This window comes from Crocodylus siamensis, chromosome 6 (assembly GCF_052110815.1).
Source record: "Crocodylus siamensis isolate JL-2025a chromosome 6, ASM5211081v1, whole genome shotgun sequence".
Lineage (NCBI taxonomy): Eukaryota > Metazoa > Chordata > Crocodylia > Crocodylidae > Crocodylus > Crocodylus siamensis.
In genome coordinates this window covers 6,805,484-6,829,851 of record NC_143400.1, presented here as the reverse complement: position 1 = coordinate 6,829,851, position 24,368 = coordinate 6,805,484, and the positions used below count along the sequence as shown (strand labels likewise).

The window sequence follows — 24,368 nt, the reverse complement described above, 5'->3', positions numbered from 1 at the left end:
GAGATGGGTTGGGAGACAACTGTTTGCATATAAATGATCCTTTATCTTCCCACACCAGGAGGGAAGGGAAGGGGGAGAGGAGAAAAGGGGAGAGTTTTCATGCATCAGATGAGAGATGTACAGGGCTCTTATTGCGAGATCCCACTTTGTTGTAGAAACCTGTTTATTGCACCTTGTTGGGACGGGGAAATCCAAACCTTTCCCGGGGCGCCCCTAGGGTGGGGACTCGCGTCAGGCTGGGCTGGGACCGGGGGGAATAGGGACCCTTTTTTTTTTTTTTTTTTTTCCTTTTTGATTGGATTTTTCTTTCAAAGATGAGGTAAAAATGTTCCTTTCTGGCCCCTGGTTTCCAGACTCAGGCAGGCAAATGCTGCCCCGACCGGAGGCCCGGATTGTCGTCTGGAGCCGGTGGAAGGCGACGCTGTGGTTTTCCTTCCTCCAAAGAGGAATTTTCACATTGACGGGAGCTGAGGAGGGCGCAGGCTGAGAGCAGGCCAGGCCGCAGCACCCCCCCGGATGGGGGGCACGAGAGCAAGGCGAGAGCCTCAAAAACGAAATATCCCGTGTGTGGCCCAGCCCCAAATTGCTCTCAGGGGCTTCCCTTCCATAGGCAGCTGCGGGGTGCCCTCTCCGGGCACGGGGAGGTGGCGGGCTCCCTGCCCTCCGTGCGCGGCCGGTTATACAGTCGTGACTCTCATGACCACCTCGCGGCTGGCGCCGGAGCTGCCGCGGTGCTCGCTGGGCCGCAGGTGGCTGAGGATGTGCAGGATGGTGTAGCCACAGTGATGGTTCAAGATTGTCCTAACCCGCTGGCCCCTCCGGGGGTTCCTCTCCGTCCGTGCCAGCCTGCCCCCGGCCTTGGCCGTTCCGCCCGCGGGCTCCCCAAGGTCCTTGGCCTTGTCATAGTTCAGCACCTTCCACTGCTGGTTCACCGCCTGCCAGCGCTTGAATATTCGATACACCGAGGAGCCCTCGTGAATGATCAAACCTGGGGGGGGACACACAAAAGGGGGGTGGGCTGAGGTGAGCACCCTTGTTACGGCCACCGGCGCCATCCTGCGGGCCAAGACCCCTCCGGCCCCAAGTGGGCATCACTGGGGCGGGACACAGGGCGCACACTTATACACATGCGCGCGTGCATGGCCCGGCAATGCCCATCAAGCTCCCACGACTCAGGTGCTGAATGAGCTCTGCAGGCCTCTTTGTTATTGTAGGGCTGAGTGCCAAAGCCGTGGGTTGGTACCGTCTGTGCCTCAGTTTCCCTTCCTGCTCTGTCGGGCAGGGGCTGTGTCTCAGTCCAGATGGCTCTGGTCCAGGGCCATGACCTCAGATGGATTCTCTAGGCTTTATACACACACACACACATCTATATACACACACATATACGCATGCACACACAGATACATACACCCCCCATACATACACACACATAGACACACAAGCACATATATATATACACACACACACACATATATATTTATATATACACACACACATATACACACACGTACACACACACACACTCATATTATATATATATAATGACGGAACAGAGTATGAAGGGGGACTGCGCCTAATTATTTTCCACTCTATTTATTGCCAATTACTTTAGCTCTTCTTTTATTATTAATTATTCAAATTATGGCCATCATTATTACAATTATGTTATCATTATAATCCCCTAAGCTTTCCCATGCTCAATTCCATCTATTAACTATTATCCTGGCTGTTATTTATTATTAAAATCATCCTGCCCCCATCATTCCATCCTCACAATGGCCTGTTTTTATCCTGTTGAATTCCATCCATTAACAATTAGTGTAGTGATGTGGGGGGTTTTTTAATTAATTATTATTACAAATGAACATCATTGCTCTCCTTTAAAATGATTGGTAGTGCTACCTTCCCCTATTCTTCATCCAGTTTAATTCTGTCAATTCATTAGCGCGCTACCTCTGGTTTCCAACACCGATCATTAGAATAATTATCAACATTATTAAAAATACCTTTATTGCTACCAGGTCTTACTTATTAGTATTATTTGTTTGCTGTGATGGTGAAAAATACATGATTAATACAAAAAGAAATAGCAAAAATACAGAAGACCTTATTAGGAGGGTCTGTGATCTAATTAACAACCCATTGCCCACCATCATCCTAGCATTACCGCTTATTATCGTGAATGATAATAGTTACAATTGTACTGATTTAATTTTATTCTATTGATTGTATTATTTATCCTATTAAATAATTGTATGTATTCATTTCATTATGAGTGGTGGTGTTATTAACTATAGTAATTACAGTATTATTTTAATACAACTGCTGCGTGTTAATAATTACATGATCCTGCTTAAAACACCAACTCCGTGCTTCTGTTAATTCTCTTTCTCTGTTGATGGTGGTTTGTAATTCTACCTTTCCCCCTCTCGCTACCTCTCCCTCTCCTCCTGAATGCAGACGAAGCTTTCAGTGAATGTTTCTTCCATCTGCTTCTAAGTGGACAGTGATATTTGCCACCAAGCTCGCTACAGAGGCATAAGCACAGGACCCACGTCCCTCACAGATCAATAGGGAATTTAACATTTAGTTCTGCCCAGGCCACAGCCCTGGCCCTGTATAGAATAACAGCATCATAGACGATGAGGGTCACAAGGGACCTCAGGAGGTCACATCTAGTCCAACCCCCTGCTCCAAGCAGGATCAGCCCCAACTAGGTCATCTCAGCCATCTCCAACTAGATCATTCCCAGCTAGATCATCCCAACCATCTCCAACTAGATCATCCCTAAATTGGTCATCCCAGCCATCTCCAACTAGATCATCCCAGCGATCTCCAGCTAAACTGTCCCCAACTAGGTCATTCCAGCCATCTCCAGCAAGAGCAACTCCAACAAGAGCATCCCCAAATAAATCATCCCAGCCATCTCCAACTAGATCATCCCCAGTTAGATCACCCCAGCTATCTCCAACAATAACGTCCCCACAGCCATCCCCAGCTAGATCATCCCAACTAGATCTTACTTGCCATCTCCAGCTAGATCATCCCCAGCTAGATCATCCCATCCATCTCCAACTAGATCCTGCCAACTAGATCCTGCCAGTCATCTCCAACTAGATTATCCCCAACTAGGTTATCCCAGCCATGTCCAACTCAATCATCTCCAACTAGAGCATCCCATCCATCTCCAACTAGATCACCCCAACTAGATCATCCCAAGAGTATCAGCTCCTTTCTGCCTCTTTTAACCCTTAAGTCTTTTAGCTTTCAGTGAAGGAGGTTGAAGGATTCAGCTGGGCCCTGACTGCTGAGGCTATATGTCTGGGCTGTAATGATCCAGGTGCTGAACAGATGACGAAACAATCCCCTATTCCCCAGAGCAGAGAGGTTAAACAGCTAAGGGCAGGGAAGGGGCAACTGCGGTAGGGGAGCCAGTACCCGTGGAGCGGGAGGGCTGGGGCCTCACCTATGCAGACAATGTCCATGAAGCCATACATGCCGTAGCAGATCTGGAAGAGCAGGTCCTGCCGCTGCCACTTGGCCGAGGGGCTGAGAGAGGACCAGACGAGCCAGGAGATGCTGGCGATGAGGAAGAGGGAGCCTAGGATGATGGCGGCAATCTGCACCTTCTCGATGACCGTCAGGGAGATGGCCTGCCACTGCCGGGGGACAGGGCACCGTGCTCAGGCCCCGGCCATCCTGGGCTGCATCCAGCCCCCTGTCCCCAACCTTGCCATGCCCCACTGCCTTCCCCAAGAAGCAGTGTGGCGATCCAAGTGGGAGGGGTGAGCTCATGCACGTTGGGGCAGATGTGCTGGTCAGCAGGTGTGCATGGCATGCAGACTCGTGCACATGCGTCTGTGTGCCCGCGTGGGGGACGTTGCCCTGTATTGGGTAGGCTGGCCTGCATGGGGGGACATGGCAACTATGTGGGTGCATACAGGCATGCTGAGCCATGTGCACACATGTATATATAGGTGGGGGGCCATGATGTCGGTCCATGCCTTCGCAAGAAGGCCCAAGTGGGTACACATATTGGGCTGGGGGCTGGCGATGCATGCTTGCTTGCACACAGCAGGCAGAGCCTTGTGCCTACATGGGGGATGCAGCCGCGAGCTGACACGTATGTGTGCACCTAAGTGAGCTGATCCATGTGCAAGCACATGCATGTGCTACCTAGGGCCAGCACATGGCTCCTTTGCATGCCCATGGGTGTGAATCCCACCCCCGCGGCCCCCGACTCACCTGCAGCGGGTTCTTGGTGCTGATGGCGAGGACCTGGTACTTGAAGTAGCAGAGCTCACAGCTCCACGAGCCCCTCTCGCTGATCCAGCGGATGAGGCAGGGCTGGTGCGTGCAGCGCACGGACCCGTCGCACCGGCAGGGGCTCAGCAGCTCCCCCTGCAGGAGGGCAGAAAGACACCCGGCATCAGGGCCACCTGCGCAGCCCCCCCAACCCGGGCCAACGCCGTCCCAGAGGAGTCTGGATAACACCCGCCACCCTGGCCCCACGCTCCACGTCCAGCCCACAGGCTCTCAGCCTGGCCCCCCTCCACCCGCTGGCAAAGGAGTGGAGCCGGGAAGGGAGGAATTAGCATCAATATTTCATGCCTCCTGACAGGAAGCGCTAATGAGGCTCCATGTTGGAGCCGGAGCAGGGGAGCACGGGCAATTCCTGTCAGGGGTGGGTCACGGCTTGGGATGACCCCCTTCCCCAACCCTGACCTGGGGCCGTCAACTGGGTTCAGGACTGGAGCAAGTGGGTGCTGAGACACCAAGGGGATGGGATGAAGAGGGAGAGAACGGGGTGGGTGGATGGATGGGCATGTGGATGGAGAGAGAGAGAGAGAGCGAGCAGGAGTGTGGGGATGGATGGATGGGTATGGAGGCGGGTGGGTGGATAGATGGATGGAGGGAAAGAGAAATCGGGTGTGTGAGAATAGATGGATAGATAGACAGAGCGAGCAGACCAGTGTCAGGAGACCTGGCTTCCCTTCCCAGCTCTGGGAAGACAGCGGGGGCTCTGCTGAGTTAGGGTGGCAGAGCTGGGAGCCAGGACTCCTGGGTGGGTGCCACCTGTTCGCCGTGGCGGCTCGGGGCAGCTCCTGCCCAGGGGCCCATGTGGGCACCCATGGAGCGAGCCTGGCACGTGCAGCTGGGAAGCATCGCGCCTGCCGCCCAGGGCCGGACACGGCTCTGCTGAGAGCGCCGTGTCAAGTTGTGCTGTGGCTCACTCCCTTCTGAGTGGCAGCTGGGGGTGGCGGGGGGGGGGAGCAAGGCCTCCCCTGGCCCCAGCCCCTGCCGCAGGGAAACTGAGGCACAAGCCAGCCGCACCAGTTCAGCCTGTGCAGCGGAGCCAAGACGTGCCAGCCCTGCTCTGCCCCTTCCTGGCCCCGGGGACACAACCCAGGGGTCGGGACCGCCTGTCACAGCTCCCCCTGCCCCTCCCTGATGGGCACGGACGGACCCAGCTCAGCGGCTCCGTCCCCTGCCCCTGCCCCTGCCCCTGGGGTACGTTGCACACCCCCGCCCCGCTGTGCCTGGCCCCGCACGCCCACGGGGGGCCACGTGCCCCCGCTCGCGCTCGCCGGGCCGGGCTGGCCCTGACCTGCTCGGGGCCCTGGAAGCAGATGCGGCACTGCGGGGTCCGCGCCCCGCTGTCCAGGCTGCTGCTGAGCGACACGGCGTCCGGGGCGGCGGCGGGCGGCTGGGCCGCGGGGGGGCCGGGCGGCGGGGCCTTGTCGCCCGGGGCCAGGCTGCGGGGCCGGGGCTCGCCGTAGTACTCCACCTCGTCGTCCGGCGGCGCGGCGCAGGCGGAGAAGGGCCCCCAGCCGCAGCCCCGCCGGCCCGGCCCCGGCCCCGGCCCCGGCTCCGGCCGCCCGCGCCGCATCAGCACCAGCAGCTTCAGCTCGTTGAAGAACAGGCGGATCCGGTACTTGAACATCCTGCAGCCCCGGGAGGCGGCGGCCGCGGCCGGGCGGGCGCGGGCGGCGCGGGCAGTCAGCGGGGCCGCGGCGAGGGGCGCGGGCGCGGGCCGGGGCGGGCGCGCGGCGGGTGCGGGGCGGCGGCAGCGCCCGCGGCGACCCCCGGCGGGCCGAGGCTGAGCTCCGCGGCCCGCGCCCCCCCGGCGCCGGGCATCGCCGCGCCCCGCCCCGCCCCGCCGCTCCGCCGCAGCCCGGCCCGGCCCGCGCCGGCGGGAGGCTCCGGCCGGGGCAGCGGGCGCGGACGGCGGAGCGTGGAATATGGCTTCTCCTTCCGGCCCGGCCCGTTCCGGGGCCCCGGGCGCGGGGGGGCGGCGGCGCCACGTGGAGGCCCCGATCCGGCCCCCCCGCGCGGCGGCGGCGGCGGCGGCGGCGGCGGCGGCCCCAGGCCCCGGCGGGTCTGGGCGGGGGCGGGGGGGCGCGTGTCATTGTGCGCGCGCCGCTGCGTGTGGTTGTGTCACTGAGGAGCCGCGCGGTCGAGGCGGTGATTGTGCGCGTGCAACGGAGCGCCCGTGCGGCTGTGTGCAGGCGGTGGTGGCACTGGGTGATGAACTGCGAGGCTAGTGCGAGACTGCGGCTGGGTGCGATTGTGTGCGTGTAAGCGAGCATCTGTGCGGTTGTGTGCCTGCGGCTGTGGGGCTGCGCGTGTGGCTGGGCGGTGATTCCGTGAGCCCGCGGCTGTGTGTGGTTGGGGGTGCGTGACCGGGTGCGATGAATCTGGGAGTGCGTGCATGTGATTGTATATCGTGTGAGCACGTCATTGTGTGCATGCATGTGACTGCAAGTGTGTGTGTGCGCGTGATGGTCTGTCATGTGAGTGTGCAATTGTGTGCATGAGTGTGAGTGCATGAGACTGTGTGACCGTATGTGATGATCTGAAATAGCTGCATGATGTGAGCGTGTGACTGACTGTGTGCATGTGACTGTCTGTCATAATGTGAGTGTGCATGTCACTGTATTAATGTGAGTGTCTGACTGCCTATATGTGATCATGTGAGTGTGTAATTGTGTGCATAATTGTGTGCATGCATGAGTGCATGCAACTGTATGTAATTGTCTTTGTGATTATGTGAGTGAGTGTGTGTGACTGCAATTGTGTGTGTGTACCTGTGATTGTGTGGCATTATGTGTGTGCAATTGTGTGTGTGACTGTGTACGTGAGTTTGAGTGTGTGTGACTGCCTATGTGATTATCTGAAATAGCTGGGCGATGTGAGTGTGCATGTTACTGTGTGTGTGTGATTGTATATCATTTGTGAGCATATGTGTAATTGTGCATGGATCATCTATGTCATGTGAGTGTGTGTGTGTATGTGTGAGTGTGTGACTATGCAATTGTGTCTTTGTGATTATGCGTGTGTGTATGTGTGACTATGTGAATACAAGTATGCATGTGTGATTATGTGCATGTGGGATTGTATATGTGATGGCATATCATTACGTGAGTGTGTATGTAATCCTGTGTGTGCGTGCGATTGGGTGTGTGTGATTGTCTGTCATTATGTGAGTGTGTGTGATTGTATGGATGTGTGTGACTATATGTGATTGTGTCTATATGTGATCTGCGATCATGTATGTGTGAGCAGTTGTGTATGTGTGTGTGCAACTGCAGTTGTCTGTGTGGGATTGTGTCTCTGTGAGTCACCCCCCGGCCCCAGCTCCAGCCTCAGACACCGCCCCCCTGCCCAGCTGATGCCCCTGGCACCCAGAGCCTTGCTGTCCCGACCACCCCAGTGATGCCCCTCCAATGACCGCCCCCCAGGGGCAGGGCCCTGTCTGCACCCAGACTGGCTCCTTGTGTTTGTGGGGGTCCCCAACATGGCCCCCACACCCGGGAGCCTCTCGTTTGGCCCTGTGCTGGGCACTGTACACGTGGGAGCAAGCAAAGTCTGCTGGGGGCAGAGCGGGGTGGGGCAGGGAAGCCACGAGTGGTACCTGGCAAGCTCAGGAGGGCATGGACAGCATGGGGACAGAAAGCAGAGCAGCAGGTGAGGTGGGGGGGAGAAAGCAGGGCAGCAAATGGGACACGGAGCAGAAAGCAGAGTGGTGGATGGAGCAGGGAGCACAGGACAGGGAGCGGAAAGCAGAGTGGTTGATTGGCCAGGGAGCACAAGGCAGGGAGCAGATAGCAGAGTGATGGATGGGACGAGGAGCAGAAAGCAGAGCAGCAGACCAGGCAGAGCAAGGGGCCCTGAGTGATGCTCGGGGAGGTCATGGAGGCCGATTCGTGGCCATTCCACACAGAGGCTGCTCCCCCTCCCAGGCAGAGATGCACAGACTGCAAGGTCCCAGTGGGGGGTTGCAGGGTTCTGGTCCAGTCCCCCATCCTGCACGTGCGACTCGCCACTCCCCGGCCACCCCGGCAGATGCCCCTGCTGCAAAATCTCCCAGATCAGGGCCCTATCCTGAGCTCCCAGGGGGCGTAACGGGGCAGCTGAGCTGTGAAGCTCCAGCAGGGTCAGGATGAGGCCCAAAGCCAGGCCGAGGCCCGGCCATTCCTGCAAGCTGGCAGGGCTGGGATATGGGTACAAGACATGGGAGAGCCCCTTTGAGTAGATCCCTATAGTAATCCACCCCACACCCATCTCCGTGGGCACCAAGGTTCAGGTGGGCTAAGTGACACGACCAAGGGCACATGAGGAGTTAGTGGCAGAGGACATTCCCATTTCCCAGCCTTCCCCTTGGAGGTTCCCCGCAGGCCCTGGAAAGCTCTGAGGTCTGGGGGCCCCCGCAAACAGTAAAGGGCAAAGAAAAAGAGATTGGTGTACAGATTGGTGTACTCACACGTATGCATGCACGTGTGCACACACAAAGGCACACAACTGCACACCGGCACACATACTCAGGTGCACACCTGCATCACCTGTGCACAAACATGCATGGGCATGCATACACATGCATGTGCACACGTGCATCACATGTGCATGCACACAGGAACACACATACAAGGGTATGTACACCATCGCATGCGGAAACACATATGCATTACCAGTGCATGCATGTGTCACATGCTGGAACTCACACACGGGCACGTACACATTCATCGCATGTGTAAACACACATGCATGACAGGTGCACATGTGCTTACACATACACTCACAGGCAAGAGCATGCAGACATAGGGAGGTACACACATGCATCACATTGTTGCACTTAGAAACCGAATTTTGAACCCAGCGCTTTATGAATCGACACAACACTGGGTTGCTGAATAGCAGAAAGGCTTGCTCCAATAACTACCAACAAGCTACAGCACTAAATCACAGAAAAAAAGACTCTTTCTGGATATAAAATGAGCAGTTAGTCCTAGTATTATCTTAGCTGCACAGAGGTCTTTACCCAATGTGGGCAGGAAGCAGTTCTTCTACAGCCTCCCAAAAGGGATCCTTCACTTGCTGGCTGGGGGACAGGATGGCTTCTGGACTGCACACACCTTGCTGGCTGCTCCCCCTTGTATAAGAACTTGTTAGTTCTTATACTGTTGAATTGTATAGCTTTGAAACAGATTTTCTTGATGGGTCGAATATCAGGGTGTCTGGGCAAAGCTGACAGGGTGGTGGGACATTGTCCTTTGGTTGTGTTGTAAACAGCAGCCTTTTGGATCCATCGTTGGATCAACCAACTGACATGCACAAAGACCCTTGCTCGCTCTGGAGGTTTAGCATTTGTTTAACTATAGTATAGCTTGATTGCTAGAAGCCCAACACCCAAAACTGGTGGTTTACTACTCGATTAATTGAGGTAGGGCTTGATTACTTGAACTGAGCACCTTAGGCCTTGAACCACAAGGCAGGGTATAGGTCATTGTTATAACAGGGCAGATCCCACAATCTTTTCCAGCTGGCACAGACACCTAGATTAGGGAGGAAGGTGACAACAAGGGGGAGGCAATCACTTTGAAAGGGGAATTTAATTTATTCATAATCAGTTTAAAGTAGTTGGGCATGGGGCCTACTTGATAGCGAAGCCAGAGACTGGATGAACTGTATTGCTATGTTTCCGGTGGGCCCCGTCATGAGTTTACAGTCTTGTGCAAAAGGCACTGATATTGTCATTTAGTCATTTCAATTTTGCATAGGTCTGGACAAGCTCTGCATCCAGCAATGTGCACACCCATAAACACACAGACATGCATGGGGGTTGCAATTAAAGATTATTTTTAAATTTTTTTGCAAAAATCTTGTTGGTCTAATAAAAAATATCATCTCTGCTACCAGTCCTGGTTGTTTTTTCCTCTAGACCAATACGGCTGCAACCTGGATACCAAAGGTGCATAGGCATGCACACATACAGAGGTACACACATGCATCGCATGCATGCACATGCATAAACACGCATACGTACATGGGCATGCACATACCTGCACACATATGCAGGTACGCATGCATGCACACTCAGGTCACACATGCGCACACACATGCATAGGCATGTACACACATACACAAGTGCACACATGCACACCATGTGCACATGCACAAACACATATATGTGGGCATGTACACACATGCATGGGCACATACATGCACACACACATTGCATGGATGCACACATAAACACATTCATACATGGGCATGCACATACCTGCACACACATGCAGGTATGCATGCACACATACTCAGGTGCACACACGCATCACCTGCACACACGCATGTACACATGCATCATGTGTAAACACACATACATCACATGTACACACACATGCATGCATAGGCATGTACACACCTACGCAAGTACTCACACGTGCACACATGCATAGATACACACATATACATGCATCGCATGCATAAACACACATATACATGGGCACGTGCATGCATGCACGAGCGCACATACACACCCATATGCACACCTGCCCAAACACACACGCACACATGCATGTACATGCATGCACTTGCCTGCATCTACGTGCATGTACACACATGCATACATGCGCGCATGCCCATGCATGCCCACACCCGCGTAGACACCCGCACGCCCCTGTGTTCACACCTGCACACGCGCACGCGAGGCAGCCTCTGCGGGACCGCAGCGTTAGGAAGCCTTTCAGAGACGGGGAAACTGAGGCACAGAGCAGAGCGAGGCCCAGCCGGGCCCTTCCCAGCGTGGGGCTGGTCCCCGGGGCCGGGCAGACCCGCTTGCCCCGGGAGAAGCCCGCCCCCTGCAAGGGGCACAGAGCTGAGGCCCGACGCGGGGCCAACTCGTGACACGGCGGGGCGGGCGAGGGGCCGGGCCCTGTTCGTGGTGCTGAAAGCCCGGAGCCTCCCGCACCGGGAGAAGGGGCCAGAAACCGGGGCGGTGAGCCCTGCCCCGGCACTCCCTCTGCCCCGTTGTTATACGCATTACGGTAGCATCTTAACACCGCCCCCCCGCCGAGCGAAGGGCACCCCCAGAGGGTCCAAGCAGCGCTGGCGGGGTGGGGGGGCGCGGAAACGGGGCTGAGCCCTGCCCCGGCACTCCCCCTGCCCTGCCCTGCCCTGCCCTGCCAGGGCACTCCTCTGCCCCTTTATTACACGCATTACGGTAGCATCTTAACCCCGCCCCCCCGAACTAAGGGCACCCCCAGGGGGTCCAGGCAGCCCGGGGGGGCAGGAGGAAAGACCCCCACCTTGCGGGCTCTGGGGGGCGGGGGGCACCACCCCCGGGGCAAATGCAGCGACTTCTGGGGTAGAACTGCCCCCCCATGGGGGTTGGGGAGGAGAGGCAGGAGACCCCCATACACTGGGAGGGGGTTGGGCTGTACCCCCAGAAACCAGGGTTCAAATCCCGCCTCCCCCGTCCGGGGCGCGGGGAGGGAGGGTCTGCGCCGTCCTTCCGGTCGCCCCGTCTCGCTGGTTCCGGTCCTCCAGCCCCGCCTCCGGCCCCCGGACCGACGCCGACACCCGCCCGGCCCGGCCCCACCGCAGCGCGGCCCTCGGTGAGACCCCCCGGCCCCGCCCCGCCCCGCCCCCCGTGCGCACGCGCGAGCCCCGGGGACACGCGCACGTGGGGCGCGGGAGGCGCGGGTCCGCCACGTGGGCCCGTGTTATTGTAGGGTCGTGGGGGGTGGGGCACGGGGGGAGCCGGGGCGCGGGCCGTGACCCTCGCTCTGCCCGCAGGGGCCGGGAGCCGGGATGGCCAAGGAGGTGCGGGCGCAGTACGAGCCGGTGGCCGAGATCGGCGTGGGCGCCTACGGCACCGTGTACAAGGCGCGGGACCTGCAGAGCGGGCGCTTCGTGGCACTGAAGAACGTGCGGGTGCCCAGCACCGAGAACGGGCTGCCGCCCTCCACCCTGCGCGAGGTGGCGCTGCTGAAGCGCCTCGAGCACTTCGACCACCCCAACATCATCCGGTGAGCGCCACCCCCTGCCGCGGGGCGCCTGGTCCCGTGGCCACCCCCCTCCCGGCGCGATCAGGGGGCTTCACCCTGTGGCTGCCTCCCCCCCCCCCCCCCCCCCCCCGTCTCCACTGCCCCCGCCATGCAGACCCCTTGGCTCACCCTGCCCCTGCCCCCCAGGCTGATGGACGTCTGCGCCACCATGCGCACGGAGCGCGAGACCAAGGTGACGCTGGTCTTCGAGCACGTGGACCAGGACCTGAAGACCTACCTGGACAAGGCCCCGGCCCCCGGGCTGTCCCCCGACACCATCAAGGTACCGCAGGGGGGTCCTGAGCTTGCTTCCCCCCCCCCCCCACCACCCCAGGGCTGTTCACGCTCACGCTTCTCTCCTGCCCCGCCAGGACTTGATGCGGCAATTCCTGCGGGGCCTGGACTTCCTGCACTCCAACTGCATCGTGCATCGCGACCTGAAGCCCGAGAACATCCTGGTGACCAGCGGCGGGCAGGTGAAGCTGGCCGACTTCGGGCTGGCCCGCATCTACAGCTGCCAGATGGCCCTGACCCCTGTGGTGAGCTGGGGGAGGGGGCTCTGAGGGCACCCCAGTATTCAGGCCTCCCCGGCAGGTGCAAGCAGCCCCTGGTTAGCGGGGTTAGGAGGGGGCTAGTCTCTGCTGATGGATCTGACACCTCTTCCCCCCAGCCTCTGGAGCAGAGCTCAGTGAGGGCCTGGGTAGACTCTTAGCAAGGCCTCAGCTTTGCAGGGGAACCTGGGGTGATGGGGAGGGGTCTTCTGGGCTCTCTGTACCTCCCAACACTGCCCTGGTGGGGGGGGGGGTCCACTCCCATGACCTAGGCAGCCCCCTGCCCAGCCCCTCTCCCAGCCAGGAAGTGGCTGGGCTCGGCAGAGGGAGGAAGTGACCGATGGGGAAAGGACACTCAGCCCAAAGGCATTTCCTGCCTGGCTGGAGCCATCTGTCCCTCCCCCACCCCATGGGGGGGAGCCTGGCCCTTGGAGAGAGGTGGGGGGGCTAAGCGACTGTATCACCCACCCCCTACAGGTGGTGACCCTGTGGTACCGGGCGCCCGAGGTCCTGCTGCAGTCAACCTACGCCACCCCCGTGGACATGTGGAGTGTGGGTTGCATCTTTGCTGAGATGTTCCGGCGCAAGTGAGTGGGGTGGGGGGGTGACACACGCGTGATGGCACAAGAGTGTGGCGGGGACACGCTGGGCACAGCAGGGCCTGGGTGAGCACCTCTTCCCCAAGGGTGGGGGGTGGGGGTCTTTGCCAGCCCCCTTGGGTGGGTCCCACTGTATACAGCATCAAGCGCAGGGGCAGGGTGGGGCCCAGCGGCTGGGAGACAATTGATTAGAGCCAAGCTGAGGTCGACCCCCGGGCACCTTATCGACCAGGTCCCGATAAGCAGGGAGGGGCAGGGGCCAGTTCCCCCTTCCCTGGAGGGGAAGGGGTGATAAGGGGGTGGTCCATGTGCATGCAGCTGCTGGGGGGGCGGGGGCGGGACCGGGGCAGCTCCCTGCAGCAGGGGAAGCAGTGCCAAGGCTGGCCTGGCCCTACCCAGGGGGCAGGGGAAGAAGCTGAAGATGGGGGGGCAGGGCTTCCCCCCTAGCCCCCTCTGACCACAGCCCTGTCTCCTCCTCAGGCCTCTTTTCTGCGGCAACTCTGAGACCGACCAGCTGGGCAAGATCTTCGAGTGAGTCATGGGTGGGGGGCACGGGAATCCGTGCTGGCAGCACCTGGGGGCTGTGGGGCTTGATGGGACTCCTATACTGAGTGGGGGGCGGCCCTGATCCTGCGAAGGCTGATGCCCACTCACATGCCTTGTCCCCCCTTCCCACCCTGCAGCATGATTGGGCTCCCGGCCGAGGATGACTGGCCCCGAGATGTGTCCCTGCCCCGTGGTGCCTTCAAGGCCCGTGGCCCCCAGCCTGTCAAGACCTTCGTGCCTGAGATAGAGGCCCTGGGTGCCCAGCTGCTGTTGGTAGGTTGGGAGTGAGGGGCACTGGTTTGGTTGTAGGGGGCCGCAGGTTGGGTGGGGGTGAGGGGCATTGAAGGTATGGATAAAAGTGAGGCCTTGCTGATACATTAACCCTTTGTTGTTCTGAACCCCCATCCTGCTTCCAGCCCAGCCTTGATGGGGGTGGGGTGGGTCTCCACACCCCATGTAACCTCTCCTTCTCTGCCTCCCTCCCCCAGGAGCTGCTGACCTTCAGTCCCCCCAAGCGGATCTCAGCCTATGATGCCCTGCAGCACTCATACCTCCAGGATGCCAGTGCAGGAGAGGGGTAGCCCCCCCACCCCAGAGGACTTGTGCACACGGACACTGCCCCACCGACCCCACCCCCCTCTCCGCTGGAGGGCGTTTGGGGCAGAGGTGCTGCTGGCTGAACGATGCCATGGATGGTGCCTACCCCCCACTTCACCATGGGGCACCTGGGCCCCTCTCCTAGACACTGACCTGCCCCTGGTGAGGCCTCCTATCCAGACACTGACCTGCCTTGAAATTGCGGCCATATTGCCATCCCGCCCTGCCCCTGGTTGTAGCCACGGTTTCTCCCCCCACTGCTCCCCTACAGTGTCCAGGGGCTGCTGCTGTTCCTTGTTTCTGGCCACAAGCTGCTTGCTTGAGGGCAGGCAGGGAACCACCCTCACCCTGTGCAACCAGCTTGCACGAGGGGGAGGGGATGTGTCAGTGTGAGGGGCTCCCTGGTGAGCACACGGGGTCTTCAGGACATCCCGGTGTTCATCCACCATACCGGTCTCAGTGCTCACTTTTTCCGCTGCCTTATAAGGCTCTGTACTATTTTATTGCTTAGTTCCGGGAAGGCCTAAAAAGCCTTGGCAGAACTGTTTGCCTGTTATACCCGGGCCCACGTTACCTAAACTTGGTGCTAGCAAAGTCATGAAATGGCTCAGACAGGAACAATTCCAGACAGAGAAACTACAGAAAACTTGCCTGCGTCAGGCATCACCCAAGAGGAGCATCTCCCCACCGCTGGCCAGGCATACGGGGACATTTGAGGTCCATAGGTCTCATTCCTGCTTGCTTCTCCGGGTGATTTGCCTCCCTTTTCCCTGCCCCTGGGCGCCTTGCCCGCGGCCCACCTTTGTCCCTCTCAGGATCTTTGTTGGTTCTACAGTGTCCCTGGTTTTCCCAGGGTTTATCATGTGCCTGGAATGGGTGGCGCTGCTTACAAACTGCCCCCCCTCGAAGGCTGATCAATTGTAGCCCCCGGGTGTGGGTTACCTACTGCCTCCTGGGGCAGTTCAGGCCCCTGCTTCCCTAAAGTCACACAGGGAATCTCCTTGACCTCTTTTTCCCCACCCAGTACAGAATTAGTTCAAGGGCTCTGAACTGTTGTGACTATGCCACGCATGTGCCTTGCACCAGGGAGTCCCCTGGTGCCCTGGTGTGCCTTGCAAGGGGGGGGGTGGGGGGAGGTGTCCATGGTGCTCACGAGCGAGCAGCTTGTGTGGGGCAGGGGAGGCTGACAGTTGGTATTTATATGAATTAGTGACATTTTCTACCTGCTCTGCAGATACTGCCATTCCAATAAAGGGCAGTGGGGAAGGCTTGGCCCAGCCCCACTCTGCTCTTTGGGCTCTTGGCCCTGTCTTTTGTCCAGCTGGCTGGGGTGGGGAGAGGTGGCACCGTACGCGCTGCAGCTGCAGGGACCCAGGGGGCCTATTTTGGATTTTGGTGGTACCAGGTGCCTAGGGAGGGGACACCGATCTGAGTTGTGCCCAGCACCACTGGGGTGGTTGAGTGACAGACGGAGCCTGGCTTGGCATCAGGTGTTTATTTCCAAGGGGCCGTGACAAGGTACCCAATCTACAGCAGTGTTGATAGACACACAGTGCGGAGCCCCCCTGACCCCATCGCACCTCCCTAGCCTGCTCTGGTGCCCTGAATGTCCAGGCATGGGGGGTGTGGGTCAGGTCCAGGTCCCCATTTCATGCCAGGAACCTGCAAGCTGGGAGACAGGCCCCACTTGGCAGGCTCCCCCTGCTCCTGCCTGGCCTAGGGCACTGCCTAGTGTTACCCATTGGCCCAAGCTTAGAGCCCAGCACCTCCCCGCCCCCAGGCCACAGCATGAGTTCCCTGCTACCCTGTAGCAGCTCAGGATGTGGCTTCTAAGGTCCCATGACACTGCAGGGGAACAGCAGGCATCTCCCTGGGCTGAGCACTGCCTCCATCCCACCAGGCAGAGGAAGGGACAGGGAGTGCCCCCACTCTCCCCACCCCATCAGTACTTGGGGGGGGGAGGGGGAGGGGACCCCTGCTGGGACTTGAGTACATCCATACTAATGTCCTGCAGCTCCTCAGCCCCTGAGATGGGTGGAGCTGGCTGCTGTGGGGCTTGGACAGGGGGTGGGGAATGCCACCTGTCCATCGGGGCCAAACCTAAGGCTTTGTCTGCTCTACTCAGAAACAGGTGCCAAGGGGCTGGGGGGCAGGAGATGGCAGCATGGAGGGGAGAAAAGGAAGGGGGTGTCCTAGTCCCCTGCACTGGGCTCAGCTCGTGCAGTGCCCCTTGCCAGGCTGGAGCTGGGGGGCAGGGTGATGGGGGCAAATGCCAAGGGTCAGAGGTCATGGGCTCAGGCAGTGCCCAGTCCCAGGCTTGAGATGATACTCGGCTGCCAGTGACGCCGCTTGCCTAGTTCACTGACAAGACCCCTGTTTCCACTCAGACCCCCTAGTCCCTACTTCAAGCCTGGGACATCTCTGCCAGTTACCGAAGGCTTCATACCGCAGCCGGGGCCGCACTCGGCAGCTTGGGACCCTGGCAGAGGCCCCACAGGATGGGCAGAGCCAGGCGCCCCTTCCTAGCAGCTATGGCGAGGGGCAGGGGGGCACGCAGGGGGCAAGATCGGCCTATAAGAAGGCGCTGGGGTTGGCTCGGGGGTCCTTCTGGTTGCGGTACCGCATGGCAAGCCACACACCCAGGATCTGGAAGAGACAAGAGATTGGTGGGGGGGGACAGCCCACATCCCTTCCACCCACCCACCCACCCTCCTGTACCCACCATACCTCTGTGAAGCTGAAGAAGAGCCCAACACCCCCCAAGATCTTGAGGGCCTCGTCTGAGTGTTTGAGCATCTTCTCCCCACAGGTGAGGCAGACAACACCCTGCTCCCGAGAGCCGACACATTTCTGTGAGGCAGGACAGGGCACAGGGGTGAGTTGTTGCCAAGGAGGGTAGAGACAGACACACACACACAGACACACACACACACTCCTCTCTCTAGTCCAGCCAAGAGAAGGCATCAAGGTCCTGGCAAGCCCGGGCATCTCAGCCAGTAGCAGCACTAGCAGGTCAGTTGAGGCACAGATTCCACGCCCTCCCCCCCCAGACCCCCACTCACTGCGTGGCAGAGGCTGAGATCAGTCTGGAAAGTGCAGAGGGCGTCTGGGTCCCTGGTGTCATTGAAGAGCCCACAGCAGTCCAAGCTTTCCTCCACGCTCTGCCGCGTCTCGTTGCTCAGCAAGTGCCAAGTGGTGTTGAAGAGGCTCTCCTGGGGTAGCCGTTAATTAGCACTCATTAATTGGCATTCAATCTGGACCTGCAAGCCAGTGCCCTCCCTGCCTGCTGCCCCCACCCTGGCAAGGGGGTGTTGGGGTGTAGCCACTACTGGGTGCTCATCTCTGCCCCCATAAGGGTAGGATATGAGAAGGGATGGCAGTAAAATCAGAGGTGAGGGTGGGAGTGTCTGGCTGGGTCTGGGGGGCTGTGCCCACCCTGCTGGGACTTACCTGCCGGCTCCGGTTCAGCGCCAGGCACGAGCAGGAGATGCCAAACTGAAAGATGAAGACAAGGCCCAGGATAATCATGTACTGGGGACAGTCAAGGAAAGAGGTGATGGCTCCGTCATCAGCCCCCCTCCAGGGTACCTGAACACAGCATCCAGTGCCCATGGGCCTGGTGCTCCAGCAGGACTCCTCTCATGCTGATGAGACCTCTGTGGGTTGAACAGAGGTCCTGTCCCAGGGCCTCTTCCCCTTGGCCCTAGTGCCAGCTGCCTAATACATAGTGCCCAAGTGACTTGCCCAAAATGGGGCCCCTGCCCCATACCCAGCAGGGCCCTGGAGGCCTGGGTTCTCGTACTTAGGTAGGGTCTCCAGGGTCCTGTAAATCAGCACAGCTGCCCACAGGGCCACAGCTTCTACCCCTGCCACCTCAGGTGGGCAAGGTCCCTTGCTATCCATGGCATCACAGCATTGCCTAGCAACCCCATCCTAATTTTAGGGTGTCCCCTCCCACCCCGCTCTGAGCATCCAATACACCGTGACTGCATTTGGCATTGTCACGGCAGCCAGAGGAAGGTTGGTGCCACCTCCGGCACCTGGTGGGCAGTTTTGCTGGAGAAACAAGGTGCCAAAGCTGGATCTCAGGGCTTGTGCTGGTCCCAAAGGGGGGGGGGGGGGCAGAGGCAGCATCCCTAGGAGGGGAGAAAGGGACAGAGGTGGCAAAGCCCTCCCCAATCTGAGCTGCAGCAGGGTGTTGGTTTAGGTGCCAGGTCCATGTGTTTACTGCCCCTGGGTGCCTTTGGCCAGCTCCAGAGCGCCCTCCCCCGCCCCCCCATGATATGCCACGTGTATGTGAAGGGGGTCTTCCAGGATCAGGCCTAGCCCTGGTCGCCAAAGGATACAAAGAAGAGCAGGACCTGGTGGTGGTGGATGGCACCAACCAGGCCCACGACAGCAATGAGCAGCAGGAAGATGCCCACAGCAAGGACGCCGCCGATGATGCGGATGCTGGAGACGATGTCAAAGCCCTTGCCCCAGGCGGCCACACCAATCAGCAGCAGCCCCACCAGCTACAAGAGACCAGGGCAGCAGGTCACCAGCATGACCTCAGCCCCCAGGCTGGGGTGGCGGGGGGGAGGCACTGCCAGGACTCTAGCCCCAAGGCTGGGGGAAGACTGGCAAGACCGCAGCCCTAAGGCTGAGCTCTAGAGTCATGGGTTCTAGTCCCAGCCTGTCACTGCTCTTCTTGGCGCCTCAGTTTCCCTTAAGCTCCCATACAAGATGCTTGGGGAGAGTAGGGGTGTTCACCAGCTGTGTGGAGCCTGCTGTCCCTGGGCTGTGGGTACAGTGTATTCTGATAATGCTAGTTTGCCTCCCAACCCCAAATGCCCCCTCCTGCTCTATCCCTGCCTCATGGGGGGCCCAATGCTATCCCCACTTTCCCTTCCTCCTGAGAAGGACTCAACCCTTTCCAACAGGGCTGCTTGTGCAGACAGGTACCACCAGCTGGATTGGGGCCTTGCCTCATGCTATATGGCTCCCTTTCGGCTTTTGCCAGGGGCTCCCCAACCTCCTCTCCTCCCCAGCCTGTCACACCCAGGCCTGAGCCCACATCCCAGCACTGAGTCAGCAGCTTAACTGGCACAGGAGGGAGCCGGGCAGGGCAGGACCCAAAGCCAGGCCCTCAGCACAGCCCCTTTGTGCTGCAATAGCTTTGGGTCTTATGAGGATTCAACTTCTAGCAGTAGCCAGGCCAAGCCATACCCCTCTGTTTCCAGATACCCAACGCCCTAGCCTCAGGTTCTGGCACAAGGTGATACCAAGTACCTGCCTGCTGCACGGCCCACATCACTGCTGCCTGGGGGCAGGAGGTCCTTGCCAGCTATTTGGACTCCCCTCCTTTGAGAAGGGGGACAGAGGCATGGGGGTGTTCAGGTCCCTGCTGAGGTTCAGGGTAGGACACCACAGCCCCTATCCCCTGGACTTTATCAGAGCTGCAAAACCCTCAGAGACCAAAAAAGAAGTGGGGAAGGGCACAGAGGCAGCTGCAAACTCGAGTGCCTTTGGCCAGGACTTAAGTGCACTCCCCACTTCCCCATGCCTTGGATCCAGCAAGAACAAGACGTGTCCAGGCTCAGGGTGGGTAGGAGGTCACAGCTCAGACAGCACCAGCTTCTTTCTGAGAAAGCCAGCTGTTCTCTTTGCTTGGGACTCTCCTTGTGTTGCTACAGCAGGTTTCACTTCCCCATTCTATGGCTGGAGACTAAAATCTACAGACTGCCCAGGCCAGGCATGGCAAGGCCAAGGGAAAAAAAGTCTCTCCACACTGGGCTCTGGCTCCAGCAAGACCCACGCGAGCAATAGGAGAAGCACCGGCATCACTGCTGGGTCCATGGTAATGCAGGAACACCCTGGCAGTGGGGCAGAGATCTCATTGCCTGGAGAACGAGTCCCCCACAGCCACTCAGGTCCCTTCTCCACCAGCATTTTGACCATCAGGAGCCCCCTTTCCAGCCCGTGGCAACTGCCCCAGGTGCGGGTCCGGCTGCACCTAGCTCCATCACGGTGTCGGGGCCACAGACATCAGGGCTGCATGGGTGGGCCCCAACCCATGATGCCCACACGAAACTGCAACAGGGGACACTGGCACTGGGCTGTGTTTGCAGGCAAGTGAGGGAGGATCTTGTTTCACTTCCAACCCAGCCCCGCTCCAGGTGGGGGCTCAGAGGTGACGGTCACACAAGGACCCTAGGGCCCAACAGGCCACACTCCGCCATAGGGCACTCCCCGCTGATGCCCTGCGTGACAGCTTGTGTGGACCATCCCCAGTCCCCAAGCAGACAGGTATTCAGGGAGCCCACTCCCCAATCCCCAACCAAGGGCAAAGCCCTTTCCTCTGGAGAGCAAGGAGTTACCTGCCCCCCCACCCCCAAGGGATCCTCAGAGTGCTTCAGCACTACAGAAATCAACCCCACCTGGGCAGGGAAGGGGGGGGAGGTCTCATCACAGCCCCACTCACCCCAGGAGGGGGAGGTCACAGGCCCCCCCACACTCACCCCCTCCAAGCAGGAGGCTTGGAGCCCACAGGGAGAGACCCTGAGCACCAACCCAGAGCAGGGGGCCGAGGACTCAGGGACACCCCCGGCCCAACCCCAGGAAAGGGGCATCCACCCGGGCACCCCAGCAGCCCACAGCCAGGCTCCCCCAAGGATCCAGTCAGGCCTCTCCCCCCCCAGCCAGACGCCTCAAGGGTCCAGTTTGCGCCCCCAGCCAGGCCACTCCCCACAAAGCTTCAGCCCCCCCCCGCACTGACCACGTAGACGACGTTGAGCGCGCAGAGCGCGTTGCGCGTGCAGGCGAAGCCGCCGCACCCCATCCCGCCGCCGGGGGGCGCCGCGGCGCAGGGGGCAACGCAACCGCGGCCGCTCCTGCCCCTTTAAATCCAGCCCAGCGCCGCACCGCGCCTGCGCGCTGCCGCCGGGCCGCTTCCGTCCGCCCCTGCGCCTGCGTTGGGCGCGGGACCACTACGCCTGCGCCCGGCCCCGTCTTTGTCTGCTCCCGCCTCCCCTGCGCCAAGCCGCGCGCATGCGTAGCGCGGCCGCGCCCGGCTCCCTGGCAGGGCCCTCCCCCGGCCCGCAGGGCGCGTGCGCAGAGCAGTCGAGCGGGCTGCGGCCGGAGCGGGGCGCGTGCGCGCACGCGCTCCTGTAGCTCCTGCGGCTCTGCCCGAGGACCCGGATGAAAGAGGTTGAAAGCCCCGGATGTTGGGGGCAGCTGCCAGTGTCAGACCCGTTGCCATCGCCCGCCTCCACCCTGGGATACAGCCCCCCCACCCCAGTGCTGCCCCCCCTCCCCACACATGCCCTGATGGCCCCCCACTGCTGCCCCCACCCCACAGCTGTGCCCTCATGCCCCCCCAGTGCAGCATGCACACCCCCATCCCCAGAGCAGCGCCCAGCCCTGCAGGCTCATCTCCTCCCTCGTGCAAGACCTAGACCCCGGCCCGCGTTGTCTCTGCCGCCCCTCGCTCCTGCCCCCCTTGGGGACCGCGTCAGCCGCCTGCCCCCTTGAGGTGCTAATTGCCCCGCCGGTTCTCCCCCCACCCCTGCAGCTTGGGAAAAGCCAGGCTGGAGGAGGGAAGGGATCCCGAGCAGACGGTGAGGAGGAGACACCGGAGGGTCCTTATGGCACAGCTAAGGTTTGTCCGGAGACCGTGGCGTGAGGGGCTCGGGGGAGCTTCCAGATTTCCTTCTGTCCTACCCGTCTTCGTACACCCCCTCTCTGTCTGCTCGCAGCCTCGCTAACCCCAAATGCTCAAAAGTCCTAAGTCAGGTAATGAGGAAAAAAATCCCCACCCATGTGATGTCTTCAGAGTAATGATTGTTTCCAGGTTGTTCAAAAAAACGTCGGGTTTTGAGTTCTCTCCAGTTGCAGCTGGGAGGGGTTTTTTGCCGCCGCCAGGGCTGGAAACTGACTCAGAAAGAAAAAAGAGGAAGCTGAAATCCTCCTGTAAGCACCTGCTGCTGGAGCCAGGGCTTTGACCAGCCCGGGACGTCTGAGGGCTGCCAACACTGGCATTTGGCTCCTTGGCACCCCAGGAGGAGCGAATCTGTCGCCAGCGCCATGGGGGGGGGACAACAGGCCTTCCCTGATGGAGAGGAAAAGAGAACGGGTGCCGACAGCGAAGGGGAAGCCGTGGCTGACGGGAGCAGAGCAGCTGCCTGGGGGAGTGTTGGATGGCGCTGCCAGGGCAGGGCCGAGGAAGGGACTTAGGCCCCTACTGGCTTATTGGCACCAGCACTCGTGTGCAGTCAGGCCAAGGAAATGCCGAGCAAGGAAGATGAAAGGAGAGACTCCCAGAATTACTGCTGTCTTCCAGGCTCTGTCCTCCCTGCTCGGATGCCCTGTGCAGCATCAGTCTCCCAGGGTGAAGCACAAAATGGGGGACCCTGATGCTACCGACGGGACCTTGCCCTGTTTCCCGAGGGCAGCGCTGCAGCCTGGCAGGTTTCCAGACACGGGCAGTGTCAGCGCAGTCCTGTAAGCCCTGAACCCTGCAGTAAAAATCCCGGCCCGCGGCTCCATGACAAAGGAGATCCAGCAAAATCTCCAGCAGGGCTGGAGACAGGAGGAAAGGCAGGGTGAGGGATAGAGGGGTGCGTCCTGCTATGATGAACCCAGAGCCCTTGGTGGGAAAGTCTCAAGCTAGTGGCACATGGGCACTTAAATATTAATCCAAGCCGAGGAGATAAGTTTGGACCTTCACTGCTGCCAAGTAGAGGGAAGGATCATTTGCTCGGTGAACGATAGGTTGGATGTCAAATGCCACCTAAGAGAGGTCCCTCTGCCCCTGCTCTGGTCCCAAGCCAGGGGGTTGGGGTAATTAATAGGTAATTAACTGGTGGAACTTCCTGCAGCCAGCTGTTGGGTCAACAGAGCATCTCAGTATCTGTGATCCCATGCCCTGGCTGATCTGGGCTTGATGCAGAGATGGGAGAAGCAGACCCCAGATTGACCCCTGTTTCCAAGAGGGGCGTATTTTAGAGGGGCCCCCACACACTTTCCCCTTTGAACTCGAACCCCCAGCTTGCAATGAAGCCGGGCGTAAAGGCAGCCCCCAGGAACTGGGAGTGGAGAAGAGGGCCAGCTCGCCGGCCCAGCTCCATCCTGGCTCAGGGGACTGGCAGCGCGGCACCCGCACGGCGTGTCCCGGAAGCCGCCCCCGGGAAGCGCTTGCAGACGTGTGTCTCCCGCCTCCGCCTGCCAGTTTGCCGTGATTAATCGCTCTCAGGGCTAATCCCGGCGCGGAGCCGCATTGGCAGGACCCTGCTGGCAGTGGGTACATTGGGATCCAGCTCCAACATCAGGCTCTGGGGCCAGCCCCGGGATAAAGACGCTCCTTTCCCCAGCAGACCTGAGATCTCCCACAGCAATGAGCTCTCGCTTTCCCATGAAGAGGGGATTGCCTTTGTTATTTCCAGGGCAAAAGAGACAGCTCGATGGGTCCCTTCCCGGCTGCATTGGGGACCCTGGAGCTGTCTCCCCGGCCTGCTGTGGTGGTGGGTTGTGATCCCAGTGCGCGCTGGACTGGGAGGTCACTGTTAGGGAGGGGAGGGGGCTCCATCTTCTGTCCCCAGCTGCTGGACGCTTCCCTGGACTCCCTTCTCCTGACCGCTAGCAGAGACTTCTTGTATCTCAGCACCCACCCATCACCCATCCAATCCCTTGGGCTTTCCAAATCCTCCTCTCCTACCCCCACCACCCCAGGCACCCCAACAGCTGCACCTGGCTTTATCTCCTTCCATGGA

General features: G+C 59.7%; 3 protein-coding genes across 4 annotated transcripts; 1 reads left to right on the top strand and 2 right to left on the bottom strand.

Annotated features, from left to right (window-relative positions):
* Positions 1 to 141: 141 nt before the first annotated feature.
* On the bottom strand, positions 142 to 5,959 carry MARCHF9 (membrane associated ring-CH-type finger 9). The gene is made up of 4 exons (XM_090052767.1): positions 5,609 to 5,959; positions 4,246 to 4,401; positions 3,467 to 3,659; positions 142 to 988 (listed from the first exon to the last, which is right to left on the bottom strand). The coding sequence occupies exons 1-4, from the start codon at positions 5,942 to 5,944 to the stop codon at positions 678 to 680; spliced, it is 996 nt and encodes a 331-aa protein (XP_089908893.1). The 5' UTR covers positions 5,945 to 5,959; the 3' UTR covers positions 142 to 677.
* Positions 5,818 to 15,922, top strand: CDK4 (cyclin dependent kinase 4). Of its 2 annotated transcripts, none has more exons than XM_090052766.1 (8): positions 5,818 to 5,932; positions 12,076 to 12,308; positions 12,474 to 12,609; positions 12,698 to 12,865; positions 13,355 to 13,464; positions 13,957 to 14,007; positions 14,160 to 14,295; positions 14,511 to 15,922. In XM_090052766.1, exons 2-8 carry the CDS (start codon positions 12,091 to 12,093, stop codon positions 14,601 to 14,603), a joined length of 912 nt encoding a protein of 303 aa, XP_089908892.1. In that variant the 5' UTR covers positions 5,818 to 5,932; positions 12,076 to 12,090; the 3' UTR covers positions 14,604 to 15,922. The 2 variants fall into 2 exon arrangements, with proteins under 2 accessions (XP_089908892.1, XP_089908891.1); XM_090052765.1 differs by lacking the exon at positions 5,818 to 5,932 and adding an exon at positions 11,754 to 11,894.
* Positions 15,923 to 16,099: 177 nt separating this feature from the next.
* On the bottom strand, positions 16,100 to 21,598 carry TSPAN31 (tetraspanin 31). Its single transcript, XM_090054347.1, has 6 exons — positions 21,377 to 21,598; positions 18,966 to 19,133; positions 18,070 to 18,150; positions 17,682 to 17,831; positions 17,347 to 17,469; positions 16,100 to 17,265 (listed from the first exon to the last, which is right to left on the bottom strand). The coding sequence occupies exons 1-6, from the start codon at positions 21,437 to 21,439 to the stop codon at positions 17,191 to 17,193; spliced, it is 660 nt and encodes a 219-aa protein (XP_089910473.1). The 5' UTR covers positions 21,440 to 21,598; the 3' UTR covers positions 16,100 to 17,190.
* Between the last annotated feature and the right edge of the window lie 2,770 nt (positions 21,599 to 24,368).